At 44.5% G+C, this 14,838-nt stretch overlaps 1 protein-coding gene across 2 annotated transcripts in view; it reads left to right on the top strand.

Moving 5' to 3' along the window:
• Positions 1 to 13,416: 13,416 nt before the first annotated feature.
• The window catches only part of LOC134527554 (G kinase-anchoring protein 1-like), a 90,690-nt gene continuing 89,268 nt past the window's right edge, over positions 13,417 to 14,838 (top strand). Inside the window, exon 1 of one of the 2 annotated variants that reach the window (XM_063360342.1) lies at positions 13,417 to 13,813. In XM_063360342.1, the coding sequence (XP_063216412.1) occupies positions 13,640 to 13,813 (174 nt within the window). In that variant the 5' untranslated portion in view covers positions 13,417 to 13,639. The remainder of the gene's footprint in view (positions 13,814 to 14,838) is intronic. The other variant, XM_063360341.1, reaches the window with a different exon arrangement.

Below are 14,838 nucleotides of genomic sequence, written 5' to 3'. Positions count from 1 at the left end.
TTCTGGCCGTAACGGTTTGCCCGAGGCGACTAGTCACACGCGCAGCTCACTTCCTCAGTGGCGGCTCACGATTCTTATGCGCGTGAGGGGCAGACTCGTATACGTGACGCGAAAGTTACAAAAGACACTGACATGGCACACAATATTTTGAAGCACAATACACTACACTAATACCTAGCTCTGGATAAACTGGGCTAGCAACACGTAGGCCCGTGTCTCCGGCGACTCTACGTGGTGACTAGGTGTGTCCCAGGGACTGAATCGTTATTAAGTTTGGTGGCGCACTGCCGTACGACGGTGATACATAAGCCCTGACATGACGAATTACACTTAGGCGAACAACTATTCCACTAACACATTACACTTGATAAACTGGGCTAGCAACACGTAGGCCCGTGTCTCCGGCGACTCTACGTGGTGTCTAGGTGTGTCCCAGGGACTGAATCGTTATTAAGTTGGATGGCACGTGTCGCCTGCTGGCTGCCCCTTGCGGGCCAAAACTAAGTAGCCTGTAGGCTAGGTTGGGCGTGAAGCGCCGACGTAAAAACACATCCTCTCCCCACAGTACTTACGTATGACGTAAAACACTCATCTCGGAGCACTGATTGAATTAAGTTAAGTACCTCATGGTAAATTTAGGCCGACCGCGGAACTGTACAAAAGGTTGAAAAGAAATTACACTATGGAAAACTACATGTCGGTGAATGCAAAGGTTGAAGGCTCCGCGTTGCGCGCAGGCTGCCGGCCTGGTTGAGCTCTCGAAGGACACTGCAGGTGTCGCCGCACACGACCCCCCTCCCCCGCCAGCCCTCCCGCGGAAACGTGTGAATTTCGCGGGAAACTGAACCGGCCAGGTTCGGGACAAATCGCACATTGAAACATGATTTTGCAAAGACTTAATTATTAATTAATAAAAAATAATGTTTAATAAAATCCTGTGGAAAAACATAATTATAAAAATTTGTTGTAGTGCGGCGGAAGGATATGCCACACCCGGCCGGATCCTTGCGCCGGTGTAGCACTCGTTGTATGGCGTTCGCCTCGTCGCACGAACTGCACTTTGCTGCGCGCACGGGCGCGTTCGGTGCACACGCTTTTGCGAGACGTTGATGAGGCATAGCGGTCTATGCGACAGAGGAGCATTGGCGGTCGGCGTCATTACTACTAACATGTCACATTGTTAGTTTACATTTTGGGCAGAATGCATCACAGTGTATTTAATTGTTCAAGTTTTCATTTAAATTAACATTTTATACATTAATATTTCATAATACTTACATATCATATAATCGACATGTCATTAATTTATATAAATGCTTCTATTGGTAGGCAAGACTGTGTAGAAAGAGTTGCTTGTTTATTTTCTTACAACTTCTTTTATTTCCATTCGGCTGCGATTTACTGAATCGCTCAGCTGTTGCATCTTGTTATCTCTTCTCATCTTTCATTTCATTGTGCGTTCTAATCCGCAGCGGGCTCGCTGGGTTGACTAATGCGCTTATGTTTCATTTCATCCTTGTTACTTTCCTATCAGCAAATTGAGTCTTGTCAGCGCTCGAGGCTCCTGGCTTCGGCGTAAATAAAATTCTCTTTAATCATCTGTTTCAAAACATGCTGGTTCAAGGTGACGTCGTTCCGACGCTACCTTCAGCCGGTTCTCACCCGATCAGTGACCCTCCCGTTCGGAGCGCGCCCCAGCCACGTCCGGAACGAGTCAAGTGAGGGATTCGCCACCTGACCTACGTAACAATTAAAACATAAGATTCTAATTACAAGGATATTTGTCAGTGCCATTAAATGAAATCCAGGATCTCATCAGTGTAAATGCTTGTAAACAACAGTCTTCCATGTGACTATATTTTCAAACAGTTAATTATTAGTGATAGAAATATCAAGCCCTCAGCAAACAGTTTCCAGGTACTAATTTTTAATTAAGTACCTGGAAGGATGTATTATATAAAATTATAACTTTAATATAAAATAAAGGTCAGGCGCGCGACACGGAGGGGGGGGGGGATGTCCTCCCGCCCCCGCGTGGCGGCCATCTTCGGCAGTCTTCGAACACTCGCGGCCGGGGCGGACGTGTGTCCCGTGAGTAGCTTACATTTTAAGTGCACCGATAAGTCTTTATGTTCAGTAAGTAAATATATCACAACCTCGCTTTACCGCTGCTCACGTGTCCCTGGACCATTTACGGCAGAGCCGGGCCTATCCCGACCACCTTAACAAACACCCCGCGCAACCGCGTCACGGGTTAACTCACGGTACTGGCCGCCTCCGGTAACCATACCGACCCGCGAGACTGCCGCGGAGATTAGGGTAGTTTGAGTAACGTAATCATGTAGTGCTATGTAGTGATATGTCATAAACGTGTACCAGTGCTGTGTGTCAATCGTGCATAACGGCGCATTATTAAAGTAATTCAGTCCAACTCGTGTGTAATTTCAGTGTCACATGTATAGGTATGCAGTCTCCTACACTGCCTAGGGCGCATCCTGTATCCACTCAGTAAACCAATCACCACCGTAAGCCGACGTACCTAGCGGGGCACGCTGGGGCAGCGATCCCACGAACCTCCTCACGGTCTAGTTTTTCCAAGCTAGCCTGGCGCCCACCAGACAACGAATCTAAAGCTACGCCCTTAGCCCGCTAGGCATTCCCCGTAACTATTCCATAGGGACGGGTGGCGGCAAAGGTAGCTTTTGATATTTGAAATCATATGTTCAATTTTTTTTATCTTTAAGTAAAATTTTCTCAATTTTAAATTTCTATACTCCTAGTTTAATGAGATTGCTTGTGGACACTTGTTTGCCGGAGTGCATTAATTTCTCACGACAAAGGGCTTAGAAACTGTGTTTTTCAGGTCCACAATCTTCTCTACTCTTCACACTCGTCGACGACTACAATTCAAACAATTACACAAAATTGCGTGTGCTTAGTGCAGTGGAATTACACAATTTTCTGTATAGGGCCTTTTTACTTAATAAATCTTCGAAAAATGTCGTTTGCAAATCTCGTGATCTCATTTCTTAAAATATCAGTGTTTGGACAACCATGTCAAAACAGATAAAATTCATTGAGTTAAATTCGAAACAAAATTTGATTGGATTTGAATGCGAAATGAATGCATACTTTTCTAATCAGCATTGTGGGAAGAATGCAATCTTACAGATAATTCTCATCCCTAATCAATCTCAGAAATGGCAAAAAAAAAAAATATTAAATTTTACATTTAAAATTTCTTATCTTCTATCAGTGTTTATACCACAAATCAAATATTTATTTTCAAATAAAATATTGGCGATTTCTTCATGATACTAGTGAAGTGCTTCACAATTGGATTAACCAGCAACGTCAATAATTCAAGGTAACCTTTATCATTTTGCTTGTAGTTGCAAAAGTGCTATGTGCTTCTAGAGATGCTTTGCATGCCAGTGCCTACACATGTATACATAGCAGGATGGGTCCATACAACATAGGATCCTCGACAACATATAAGCTCAACTTTCTTCTCGTTAGTCAGTACTAGGTATCCACAGCTTCATACAAATAGGCGAGTCTAATTTCCATACTTAGGTATTAGTGATAGTGAGTTCATACTCATACAAAGAATTATGCAAGCCAACTGATACATAAACAACATTATAAACATAATACACTAATAGCTTCTCAGGCTAAATTATCTTCTGTATAGGTGGCATGTCACTTCACCTTTTATACAGGAAACAAGCGGGAATCACACTTCCGCCGAACAACAGGGTAATTTTCAGTGACTGCATTATGCCTCACATGGCATATTAAATCACACAATAACATTATAATACACTATTTCCTTCAGGATAGTCAGATCCTTGGTCTGACCTTCACACTTAGACTGCGATCAGCTGTTCATGGTACTATTGCTCGTACCATAACGAGGTATCTTTAGCTTGTGTCGGTCTTGTTTACATCGTGGTAGGACTCTTGTATGCCCTTAGCTGCATTATGTTGTAGCGGCCTACTGGTCGGCCTGTTACTGGCTCTGATAGTGAATAGCAATTCTCCTCCACAATGTCTGTGATGACATACGGTCCTTAGAATAACAAAAATAATTTCTTTGTTACATTTTCCCAGGCCTTGCTTACTGGAGTTGTCTTCTTCAGTACCTGGTGCCGATTTAAAATTTAGAAATTTAAATGCTGACTTCCTCCTCCTTCTAATATCAGCTTCTGCTGTTAACTTCATTCTTACAAATTGTTCGACCTCTTCTCCGGTCGGTAATCTTGAGTCTTCAGGGTCTCTGTCACATCTGGGTAAATAGTTCGGGTTGATCGCCACCGATCTATCCATGCTCATTGCTTCTCCAGGGGTAACTCCAATTGAACCATGCACAGTATTGTTAATTATACTGAAAGCCTAACTAAGCTTTGGAGGTGAGATGGAAGGCCAGAACCTGGCATGGACTGGGGTATGCGCGAATGGAGCAGATCAGGTATGCAAGGTAAATTGTTTCAGGTACACAGACATTTTATTCAATTTAAAATCAAAACATTACGGTAACATTACTGACAATGTTAAGTGAAAACAATTTAGGCAACGCTAAATACATAAATCAGGAACAATGATTTCGACAAAACGTGCTTGTTAACATCAATCAATTTCAAAGGTAAGAAGGCTACACCGTAAGCGATCCAAACAACGGACCATTAAAAGGGGACAATGCGCAGTTGACTCGAAGCAAAAGCAGTGCCAAGTATTAAGTTAAATTCACATCAATAAGTTTTACAAAACTACTGCAAAGTGCAGGTACAATTGAAGAAAGAATTTACATTATTACATAATAAACAAATACGGGCGACGACGTCTCAGGGTGAGACAGTTACAAACAAAAACGAAATCGAAGGTGAAGTTAATGTAACGCAATAATCCAAACATATTTTTCATGGTGGCGGCCGAAAAGGAATTTAAACAAAACAAATTCAAGAATAAATGACTCTACATTAGGGTAGGGCCACCGCCTCACTCACGACTCAAACCAACTTACATTTTCCCCTGAGGTCGCACACGCACGTAGTTCAAACAGAATCTAACAGACTACATGCTAGTAGAAGTACAACAGATCAGCTACCGCTGACAACCGAGCCTGACTAAACAAACCAGCAGAACAAGGCTCCCCACATGGTTGCAGCTCAATTTATAAGATCGCGCCGCAGCGCGCGCATGCGCCGATCAAGGGAGGGGGGGGGGGACGAGTAAAAATTGAACAAGCACTAGGAGGGGGAAAGGAAGGAGAAGGAGGAGGGGAGCGGAGTGCCGGAGGCCCGCGGCGGCACACGCAGTTCAAATGTGGCGGACCTAACCGCTACAACTCCCCTGCCCTTAAACCATGGTACCCGCCGCCTTCTCCAGCTTCATGACAATGTCAATGTCAATGTTTAATTTTAAGACGAAAACACAATTATTAGAAACTTAACTGCCAGTGCAAGATTAATACGCCGTATATAATGGCCAAGGATTCTTGAAGGATTACATAGGTCAAATACAAAGACCAAAGGGAGCATTTTCAGCGCTGAAGACTTTTCTTGATCTTGAGGGATGTCCCAGGTAAGTTCATTTTTCAAACAATTTGTTGCGACGAGTTCCATAGTTCGTACATCGACAGACAGATGCATCTCCGGACGCAACTGCCTCAGGCGTCCCCAAGGCAGCTGACGCCGATGGCGCCTGGCAGGGTCGACTCTTCACCTCGCACCCCTGCCGGCACCCTGGCAATGGCACCACTGCTGGGCGCCTGCGCCAGAACAGACTATTATATACTACTCAAGTGGCAAGCGAACACAGGCCTTTCAATTGGGAGTGAGAGGTGGCGGTCATTCTTACATTTATGCCTTCTCCACATTGATGTCCCTACCCACCACTCGGGCTGGACAGCCACAAAGGTAAAAATTTCAAACACTGTGAAGTAGCCATTAAAATGGAGGACTGTTGCAAGAAGTTCTCCTTGCCGAGCAGGGACAGCGAGTCGCTTGAGGAAGACGCGCGAGCACACTGCAGTTTTCAGCCGGACTATGGAGCCCCACTGGGGGATGACAGAACGATGTGCGGGGCGTTCATCATGTGCGAGGCGGCTAATTGCTGCGGCCAGCTAGGAGAGGTAGCTGTGTGTGATGAGTGAGCTATTATCAAACTCTGCATGTTCACCAAGGCGCGACAATTCTTTCACTTTTACGACAGAATGATTATGTGCAACCAATGAGAAGTACACCTAACACAACCCGATCAAGAGCTGTCAAGGATGGTTCACCACTTAGTAGTTGGGTCGGTCTTACTACCGGAATTTGCATAAAAATCCCACGAGTCCCCACAAACATTCATCCGAGTATGCCTTGACCTCTTAATACAGAACTATGTGCCGGGAGATCAATTCACTGAACGAATGAGCAGACAGCTGCTCGGTGCACCACGGACCTGGTGTGCTGAAACTGGCAAGTATTATGCCCACTGGGACAAGTTTGCATCGCCACTGGAGGTGCATTTTGACGGACCATGTGAGCATGGGGCTGGTCGACATGAAATTTTTTGTCAGGCACAGGCCGAGGGAGAGAGCTTAGAGTGAGTCATAAACCGGAAGCTCGTTCTACACCGGCGCCTGGCGATGAGCGGGGAGGTGTGCAACATCCTCCCAATCTTTGTGGAACTAATTGTGCCAGAGATACAGCCATTCCTCTGAGGCGCAGTTGGTGAGAGCCCGGAGGGGTTCGTCGCTGTTGCAAGGGAGATAGAACAAGATGAGTGTGAGGCCAGGTCAACCAGGTCATCACGAATGCTGTCTACTCCATGGCACATCACTGAGACATGTGCACCACCGAGTCCGGAGGACACCCTAGCTGTTGCCCCCTATGTGGGTCCGCGACCCGACAGACAGCTTCCCTGCCAGCAAACCCATGGGAAGGGCACAATACAGATCGGCGCTGTCAGCCCAGATGGCCTGCATGCCGCGACGAGCACCTGGAAGGCTGGCGTGAAGCTGGAGAGGAGCGGCCACCTCGATGCCTCTTTTGCCCGACGGTGGAGCACCATTGGCATGCAGTGTGTTCTACCAGTGTGGCACTGTAGCCGATGCCAAAGAAGGGGCCAACTCAGCTGGGAAACTTCCAGTAGGGGATGGCAGACCTGCTGGCCATCATCCATGCACAAATTGCCCACTTAAGGCAAGCAGCCTGCCGCCTGTCAGGAAGGGCAGGCGCGCCGCACAACTACATTTTTATGTCCCACACCGGGTCATTGGCGAGCGACTGTGAGCATCTGGCGCAACCGACGACCCTGGCAGCACCTGCAGGGCTAATCAGCAGAGGATCCAGTCTGGAACGAGTAAGTGGCGATGAAGGAGCATTGATACAAGTGCCAGTTCAGCTGAACAGGTGGCCTGTCCACACCCTGGTGGACACCATGTTGATTCACATCGCAGCCCACCTTGTGCCGGAAGTGGACCTGGCGCCTGGGGAGGAAGTCATCCATCTGGTGACTTAGAGAAGTTGTGTGATCAGAACTGGGCGTACCAAATTAATCAACACCATTTGTGACCAGTCTAGTCAGACCACAGCCTTGGTGATACAGGACCTGAGGGACCAAATAATCTTAGGTATATTGACTCATCCAGGAGGACACGACCATTGATGTTCGAGAAGGTAAGATGAATGTGCACCATCAGGGCAGAAGGAATCTGTACAATCTGGGCCGAGGGCCTGTCCTACCACCCACACATATCATCATGCTGGCTGAACTCAGGAATGAGGTTCCCCCTGAGCATGCATCATGTTTCAGCAATGTTTTGGCCCAGCAGCCACAGGTGTTCGCATAAATAGCATGCTCTTTCGAACCACAGTAAATAAACATACCATTCCTACCCGAATTTATGAGCTCGATTAGTGAAGCCAATAGGTTTCGGACCTAGGAAACGAGACGCCGAGATTGCCGAGATGCAGCAGAATGGAGTAGTGGAGCTGAGCAAGTTCCCATACAACTGTCTGGTGGTAATGTCCAAAAAGAAGAATTTGTCGCCTGTCAACTGTCAACATCCCTGCACACCCACGACTCATCAATATTACCGATGTCCTGGAGGTTGGACTATGCCCACATCTTTTCATCCCTGGACCCCGAAATCGGGCTACTGGCATGTGTTGGTCCGCCCAGAGGACAGACCAAAGACCACTGTGACCTTCCCTGATGGCCGCAGATTCCAGTTCTGTGCCATGCTATTTGGGCTGATGGACACGGTCACACCTCCTATACGTGTTTTGACCCTGACCCGAAGATCACCAGTTCACATAAGAGACTACGAATGGAGATATACCAGGAAAACTCCCGAATTCAGGTCTAAAGTTCAATGTGATGGTATCATTTTCCGACTTCGCCTAGTCTGCTATACACAAGCCCAGAGCCACCCTCCTGATCAGCGACTATGGGCCACGACTGAGTGCTCTGCCCAGTGCGTGTGAGTGAGGCATCGATGCACATAATAGCTTTGTTGGTGGTGGAATTTGACGCCAACAATTGGTGTTTCTCTGTCGCGCAGGCCATCATGCAACATTGATGCCTGTCCTGTAGCGGTGTGAGTGCCACTAATGTTCCCTGGGGTAGTCATGTGCAACAAAGTTCAGCGATAGAGAACGACCCTGAGGTCGATGTGTCGATACCCATCAGTGTGGTTATCAAGAGTCCATGTGTTTTTCGGCTATGCCAGGTAAATATCAACATGTTAAATGTAGTTCCCAAACTTTGTTTGGTTTTCTGTAATTGTTAATTATTGGTTAAAATTTAATCATCACTTGTCTTTCTTAATTAGTTAAAGTTTATTCACAGTGTGATCAGGCCACAAAAAAGTCACATCTAAATGTTTCCGTGCTCTGCATACTTCGTGCACGAAATATGGTCTCCTTTGGCGGCAGTTGCAGGAGGCGAGCCAGACATTGTTTGCTCGGCTCAGAGGACGAATGCATCCACGCACATGTCATGGGATCCTCATTGCTTTGTTCGTCTGAGTTAGTTGCAATACTGTAAGTACATCCTAATACTCTTTCATCGGCCCTGTGACCAGACTCACTGCTTAACATATACTTTTTCTTTAGCAACCACACATTCGCGAATTTTAGCTCCACTACTCTTGTAGTCGATGGACTGTGCGACCCTATCCTTTAGTAGGATGTGGCTATTTCTGAGCTATTGATTTTCGCCCGCACTGGGCCATCCATGGATGATATGTGTAGATGCTTTCCTTCTTTCCTTACGTAAAATAATTAGTTTTAATTATTTCGCAGAACCTTTTTATGTAACCTGCATCAGCATGTGAGAAACGTGAATGTGGGAGCCTTCGCCCATTTTTAATCATCGATATGCTTATTATCCTATGCAAAGTTGTCACCATGTCAATTCATATGTAAACTAACTGAACTCTATTCCTTGCGAGACATAGCAAATGTCCGTTGTCTGCTCACCTTCTTTGGGACTCAAGTCCATATGCTTTTCTAGTGTTTTTATAATGGTATGTAGTGTGTGTTTGGTCGTCCTAAAGTGCTTGGCCATGTAAAAGGGTTTATCGTATACCTACTACATCACGAACTTCGTGTGACAATTAATCTGTAACCAGGTACTGTCTCTCGTGGTTCTCCACTCCACGACATATTAAAAATGATAATTTCGAGTACCGATTCCTAACTGTAACGCTCATCCATCTTCTATAAGTGTGAAGGGCCATGCTCCGGCACCGAAACACAAAGGGTTGTGTAATTCCATAGCAATATCTTAAGTGTATTTTCTGAATTAAAACACCATTCTGTATTATGGTTCTTTATTTTGTAATTGCTGTGTCTCACCACGTGGCCAGGAACCTTCTTTGAAAACTCACCAGGCATAAACTTTCCTTAATTCACCCACGAGACAGCCAACCTGACGACAAGTCAAAAGTCACAAAAACTTCATAGTACACGTTTTTTTTTTGTTCAATTCGGATAAATTGAGTTTTCACACAAAATTTTTCATATAGGACAGGTTCTAATACATCTTGGATGTTGGATGCGATCGGCTAATTAAAAACATGCGTAGTGAAAATAGAAATAACATTCGTTTCTCTCACAACGATTCTTAAAAATGGCGTAGAACACATGGGTGATTAAAGATTTTATAAATGTGATATAATTTGCCGTCCGCCGCGGTCTCGTGTTCGAGGTCGGGCGCAGGTCCTAGCGGGGTGGCTGGCTTTCTTAGAGATTTCTGTTCCGGGAGGGTGCCAGGCTAGCTCTGTGTCTAACCGTGTGATGATCGTGGGTTCGTTGCCCCAGCGTGGTCCGCTAGAACCGTCGGCGGTGATGGAATTTGTTTCCTGATTAGGTTGGGTTGTTTATGTTCATTTACATACAATGTTCTGGTTGTTCTACGGGTCGCACGTCGCGCACGGGAGGTGCGGGGTGGACGTTTTATTGTTCACGATTTACACCGGTTCATTACATTGGGCGCGAGGTCTACTCGGCGGTACATGACTGCCAATGAGGCGTCGGAACACGTAGAAGTTTTGATTACACTATTATTACAATTACACTTGACAAAACGGCACACTGTGGTGCTTCTACATACACAATTACACTGCACACGCTATCTGAGAGGGACACCTGCGTGCCTCTACGTGTGTTTACTTATTAAGTCCTCACGCCAGTCGCAGTTGAGGGAGAGCGTTCGATTAGCATCGGCTAATCTCGTAATCGGTAACTTGCGACGCGCGGGCCCACCTGTGTGGACCGCGGCTCTCTACTAAATTAAAAACACGTTTAAGCTTGGATGTAGCCTGTGCCTGTGCACTGGGCGATTAACTAAAGTTCTGGGGTAGCGGGAGACGGCCTGTACCGTATACTGCACGGTCCCACGTAATGCTTTGTGTGGGGCGTGTTAAATTGACGCGGCTGGGTTAGGCCCTACACCTGAAAAGGACCGAGCGCACACGGGGAGTATTTAAAAAAAGGTTTTGGTTGTGACTATAATTACCAGATGGACGTTCGGTGAAACAAAGAGATGCTGGCTCCCCGTGGGACGTGCGTCCGTCCCGGTCTGCTAGTCGCGCTGTACTCGCGTCTGGCCCTGGCGCGAGGGGAGGGGTGAGCTCCCTGTCGCGCCAGAGTTTCTAAAGTTCCGTTATTCGTAAAAAATTACATTAATAATAAAAAGCAAGTGGCTCTAAATTCATACAATAAAACTTAATGATTAACTTAATATCTATTTATGTTTTAGAATTGACATTTAATAAGTTTGTCTAAAATAAGTATGAATATTAGAGTCAAGCTGGAGACTGTCTGTTTCTTGATCACTATTCCAGTGGCGAATGATAATGCTAATTTGGGGCGGTTTGCGTTACGTCACACGTTTCACTACTGAATTTAGGCTGAAGGCCGCAAGGGTTGCACTCACAGCTGTTTTAGTAGAAAGCTACACGTGAGTGAGCCGGGCACTCCTACGCCACACTCTATTAATTAGGGGCTTTTGTTTGTTTTTGATTACTTTATTATTGTGTGGGGAATTTTGTAGGCACGGGGAGTGCGTTCCATGCGTAATTAAAATCGTTCGCTATTCTCTACCTTGGGCTGCGGTCCGCTCACTTGACTCAGGTGGGCCATGGCTAGGGGTGCTTTCCGTTAGCGGAGCCGAGTACTGGCGGGTGCAGTTTGGGCTATGGGGTGGCCTTCGGTCGTAAAATGTCATATTAATTCAATGTTAATATGAATGATGTTTGCGAAGGTATTTTGTGTAAAATGAAAATTGTATTTTTATAACTTAAAAATAATACCGAACTTTTATTTCATAATGTAACGAATATTATTTAAATTTATAAATTTTTAAAAAATTAAAAATTAAAATAAATGGATAAACAGCCTAAGATTTTCAACAATTCAATCCAGAACTGTGGTGCATTATTGAATTTCATATTTGGATTAAAATTGCAAAATTTAAATAGCTCAGACCAAAAATAATTTTTATAGTATGACATTATTTAGCATTTGAGGTTATCTGAAAAAAAAAATACATTTGATGGAGAAATTTGGAAGCCATTTTCTGTCCAATAATATACTTCCAACACTATTGTCATATAAACTTGAGACACTATGACGACAGTCGTCGTACCCTCTCAGGTGCAGAGGCCGTACCTGGCCACCGACGAGGACCTGAGGCAGTGTGTTTCCCCCAGTGAAGTGCGACGGCCAGGGACGCACCTTCGTGCGCCCTAGCGGGCTAATGAGCCAATTGTGCAAGAGTTGATTTTGTGTTTTTGTATATTTTTTGTGTATATTTTTCAAATGGACGCGGGCCTCAACGCGTATGTAAATATTGTGTATAATTTATTAACTCTGTAAACTGGTTGTAATTAATGTTTCGTTTAGCTGTGATTATTCTGTGTTTCTGCAAGGATGTAGTATGTAATTGCAGCCTGGCACGCCGCGAGACGGAGCTCTCTCCCACGCCGGCCGATTTCCCCTCCCCTCTCCGCAACCCGCGGGCGCCGGCCCGCGGGCTAACGGGGAGAGTCAGTCGTGTTCAGGGCTCGAACAAGGACGGTCGAGTACGCCACACCGCGCTGCTCGTGAGGCGCGTACCCGGAGCTCGTGGCCACTTCTCGTTTTCAGTTCACGAGTACGCCAGTCAAGCTGCCTCCGCGAGTCATTCGCCGCGTTACTGAGTTTACGAGTCTCCGAGAGACGTTAAGCGCAGAGAATTCCAGACCATACGCTACGTAACAGGGCGCACGCGCACAGCGCTTCTTCGTGGTGTAACTTAACGGGACTAGTATTACGTGTAAGCAGCTTCTGTTCCGGGACGTCATAGCGGACCTTACGGTGTTACGTGAGTCTGGGTCGCCGTGGGAGGGCAGCCGGTTCCGCGGTGATTTCGCCAGGCTGCGGCAGGGTCATAAACCGTTAATAAAAGGGGCTCGTGAAAACCGTCAACACCGAATTGTTATTGGAACAATTTACCAATATTCCTCTCCACCTAACTCCTCCCTCCAGGTCCCGCAGTTCCCGTTCCCGGCCACGTTGGCCTGGACCCACTCTCCGCAGAGCAGTACGGGCATAACTGGACATTCACGCAAGCATGGAAGCGGGGGCCTCAAGCCGAGGGACGTCAACATATTTGACAGTTTGGCAGGGTCTTTACGGATGCACTAACATTTCAACTATGTTTTCTAATCCCGCCGAGCTATCTATATCCTGTACTTACTTTGTAGTTTTGAAATCTTTGCTCTGTAATAACGTTGTGTTAAATTTAAATAAATTCTATATAAACGTTTTACTTGTATAAATAAAATTTCTTATAGAAATATATCATTTTAATTTTACTGTTTTTCGACTTCCGTTTAGTTATATATTTTCTCTTAATAGTGTCATCACTAGCATGTGCAATCTTAGATTTCTTCACTATCTATTGTTTTGTATACCAAAATAAGGAAGTTCAGACTCTCATGTGCTTTCTGTGGTTTGATGTGTTTTATCTATTAAATTAATTTACATGCTGAATTATCTATTTATATTACCGTAATAAACGTGAAGAGAAAACTGTTGGGACTCTAAACCACTTTTCATCACATTGCAGAAAAATATATTGTTAAAATCTTACGGAAATAATGATGGCGACAGCTGTAGCATCCCGGTTTGCTGTTCTCAGTATTGACGACGACGGTGAAGGTTCAAAGAAAAATCAAAAGAAAGCGATTGACAACATTAAAAAGAAAGGTGGCGTTAATCAAAAGTCTGATACCTCACAGAAAAAAAAAGTCAAGAAGCCGGATGTTAGCAAAGTAAGTCATGGCCCTAGTTTAAAGGAAAAAGTATTTTATTGTGCTGTAAAATAAGTTAATTTATGTTCTTACTCCTTACAGTAGGTACAGAAGTTAACGGATCCTCCCAAATTACAGTAGTTTCCTATCTACATGAGTACAGACTAGATGATAATAAAATTGAATCTCGTCAAGGGTTGGATAGAACCCACGACCCTCGCCGCATGTGTCTGTTGTCTCCTAGCCAGATAACCATTGATCTAACACAACACTTAGCACACGCCCAGGAAGTGGAATGACCTACTATTATTGAAATGCTCACACAGTACACAGATAAAATAGTATAGTCCTAGTTGTGGAATTTTATGGCTTTCTAATAACCCTCGGGTAAGTAAATGATTTTGGTTTATGGGGGTGGGAGAGTTACAATTCTGTGGTGGGTGTGTAAAGTGTGATAAGTCACAAAACTATGATTGTGAGAAAACTGTATTTTAATGTTTCATTAAATATGCTAATTTTTAAAACAAACATTTCAATATCTGCATTGTGAGAGAACTAAGTTTGTAAACATTATAATTCACATGTAAGTGTATATGCTGTTTACATTACTACCACATAGTTTATAATAATGACTGATAAGATATAAATGTGCAATAAATATTGACATAACACATTGTGCACACCATTATACTACACACTTTTTTCGCACTTAAAAGAATGTTCATAAGCCAGAACAAAATATTATCTTAAATTGCACATAACTATTTTCAGTAAAATTGCACAAAATATTATTCCACAGTAAGTTTCTATAAAGAATTTCTTAAAATGGTGTCCAATAAGTAAACTTATTCATCATTGTCTGTTCCTTCTGCTATGGTATCTGGATGTACATTCTGAGCAGACTTGGATGTTTCCAATTCCTTGTAAAACTGGTGAAATACAGGAGAAACAAATTGGAGAAGGTCCATTAAATCTTTCCTTTTTTTGGCTGAAATACAATTTGGACCCATTTACCTCAGTTGTGGGTTAAGCTTTACATCACTTCT

Source organism: Bacillus rossius, chromosome 1, assembly GCF_032445375.1.
Source record: "Bacillus rossius redtenbacheri isolate Brsri chromosome 1, Brsri_v3, whole genome shotgun sequence".
NCBI lineage: Eukaryota > Metazoa > Arthropoda > Insecta > Phasmatodea > Bacillidae > Bacillus > Bacillus rossius.
This window is presented reverse-complemented; position numbering and strand designations above follow the sequence as displayed.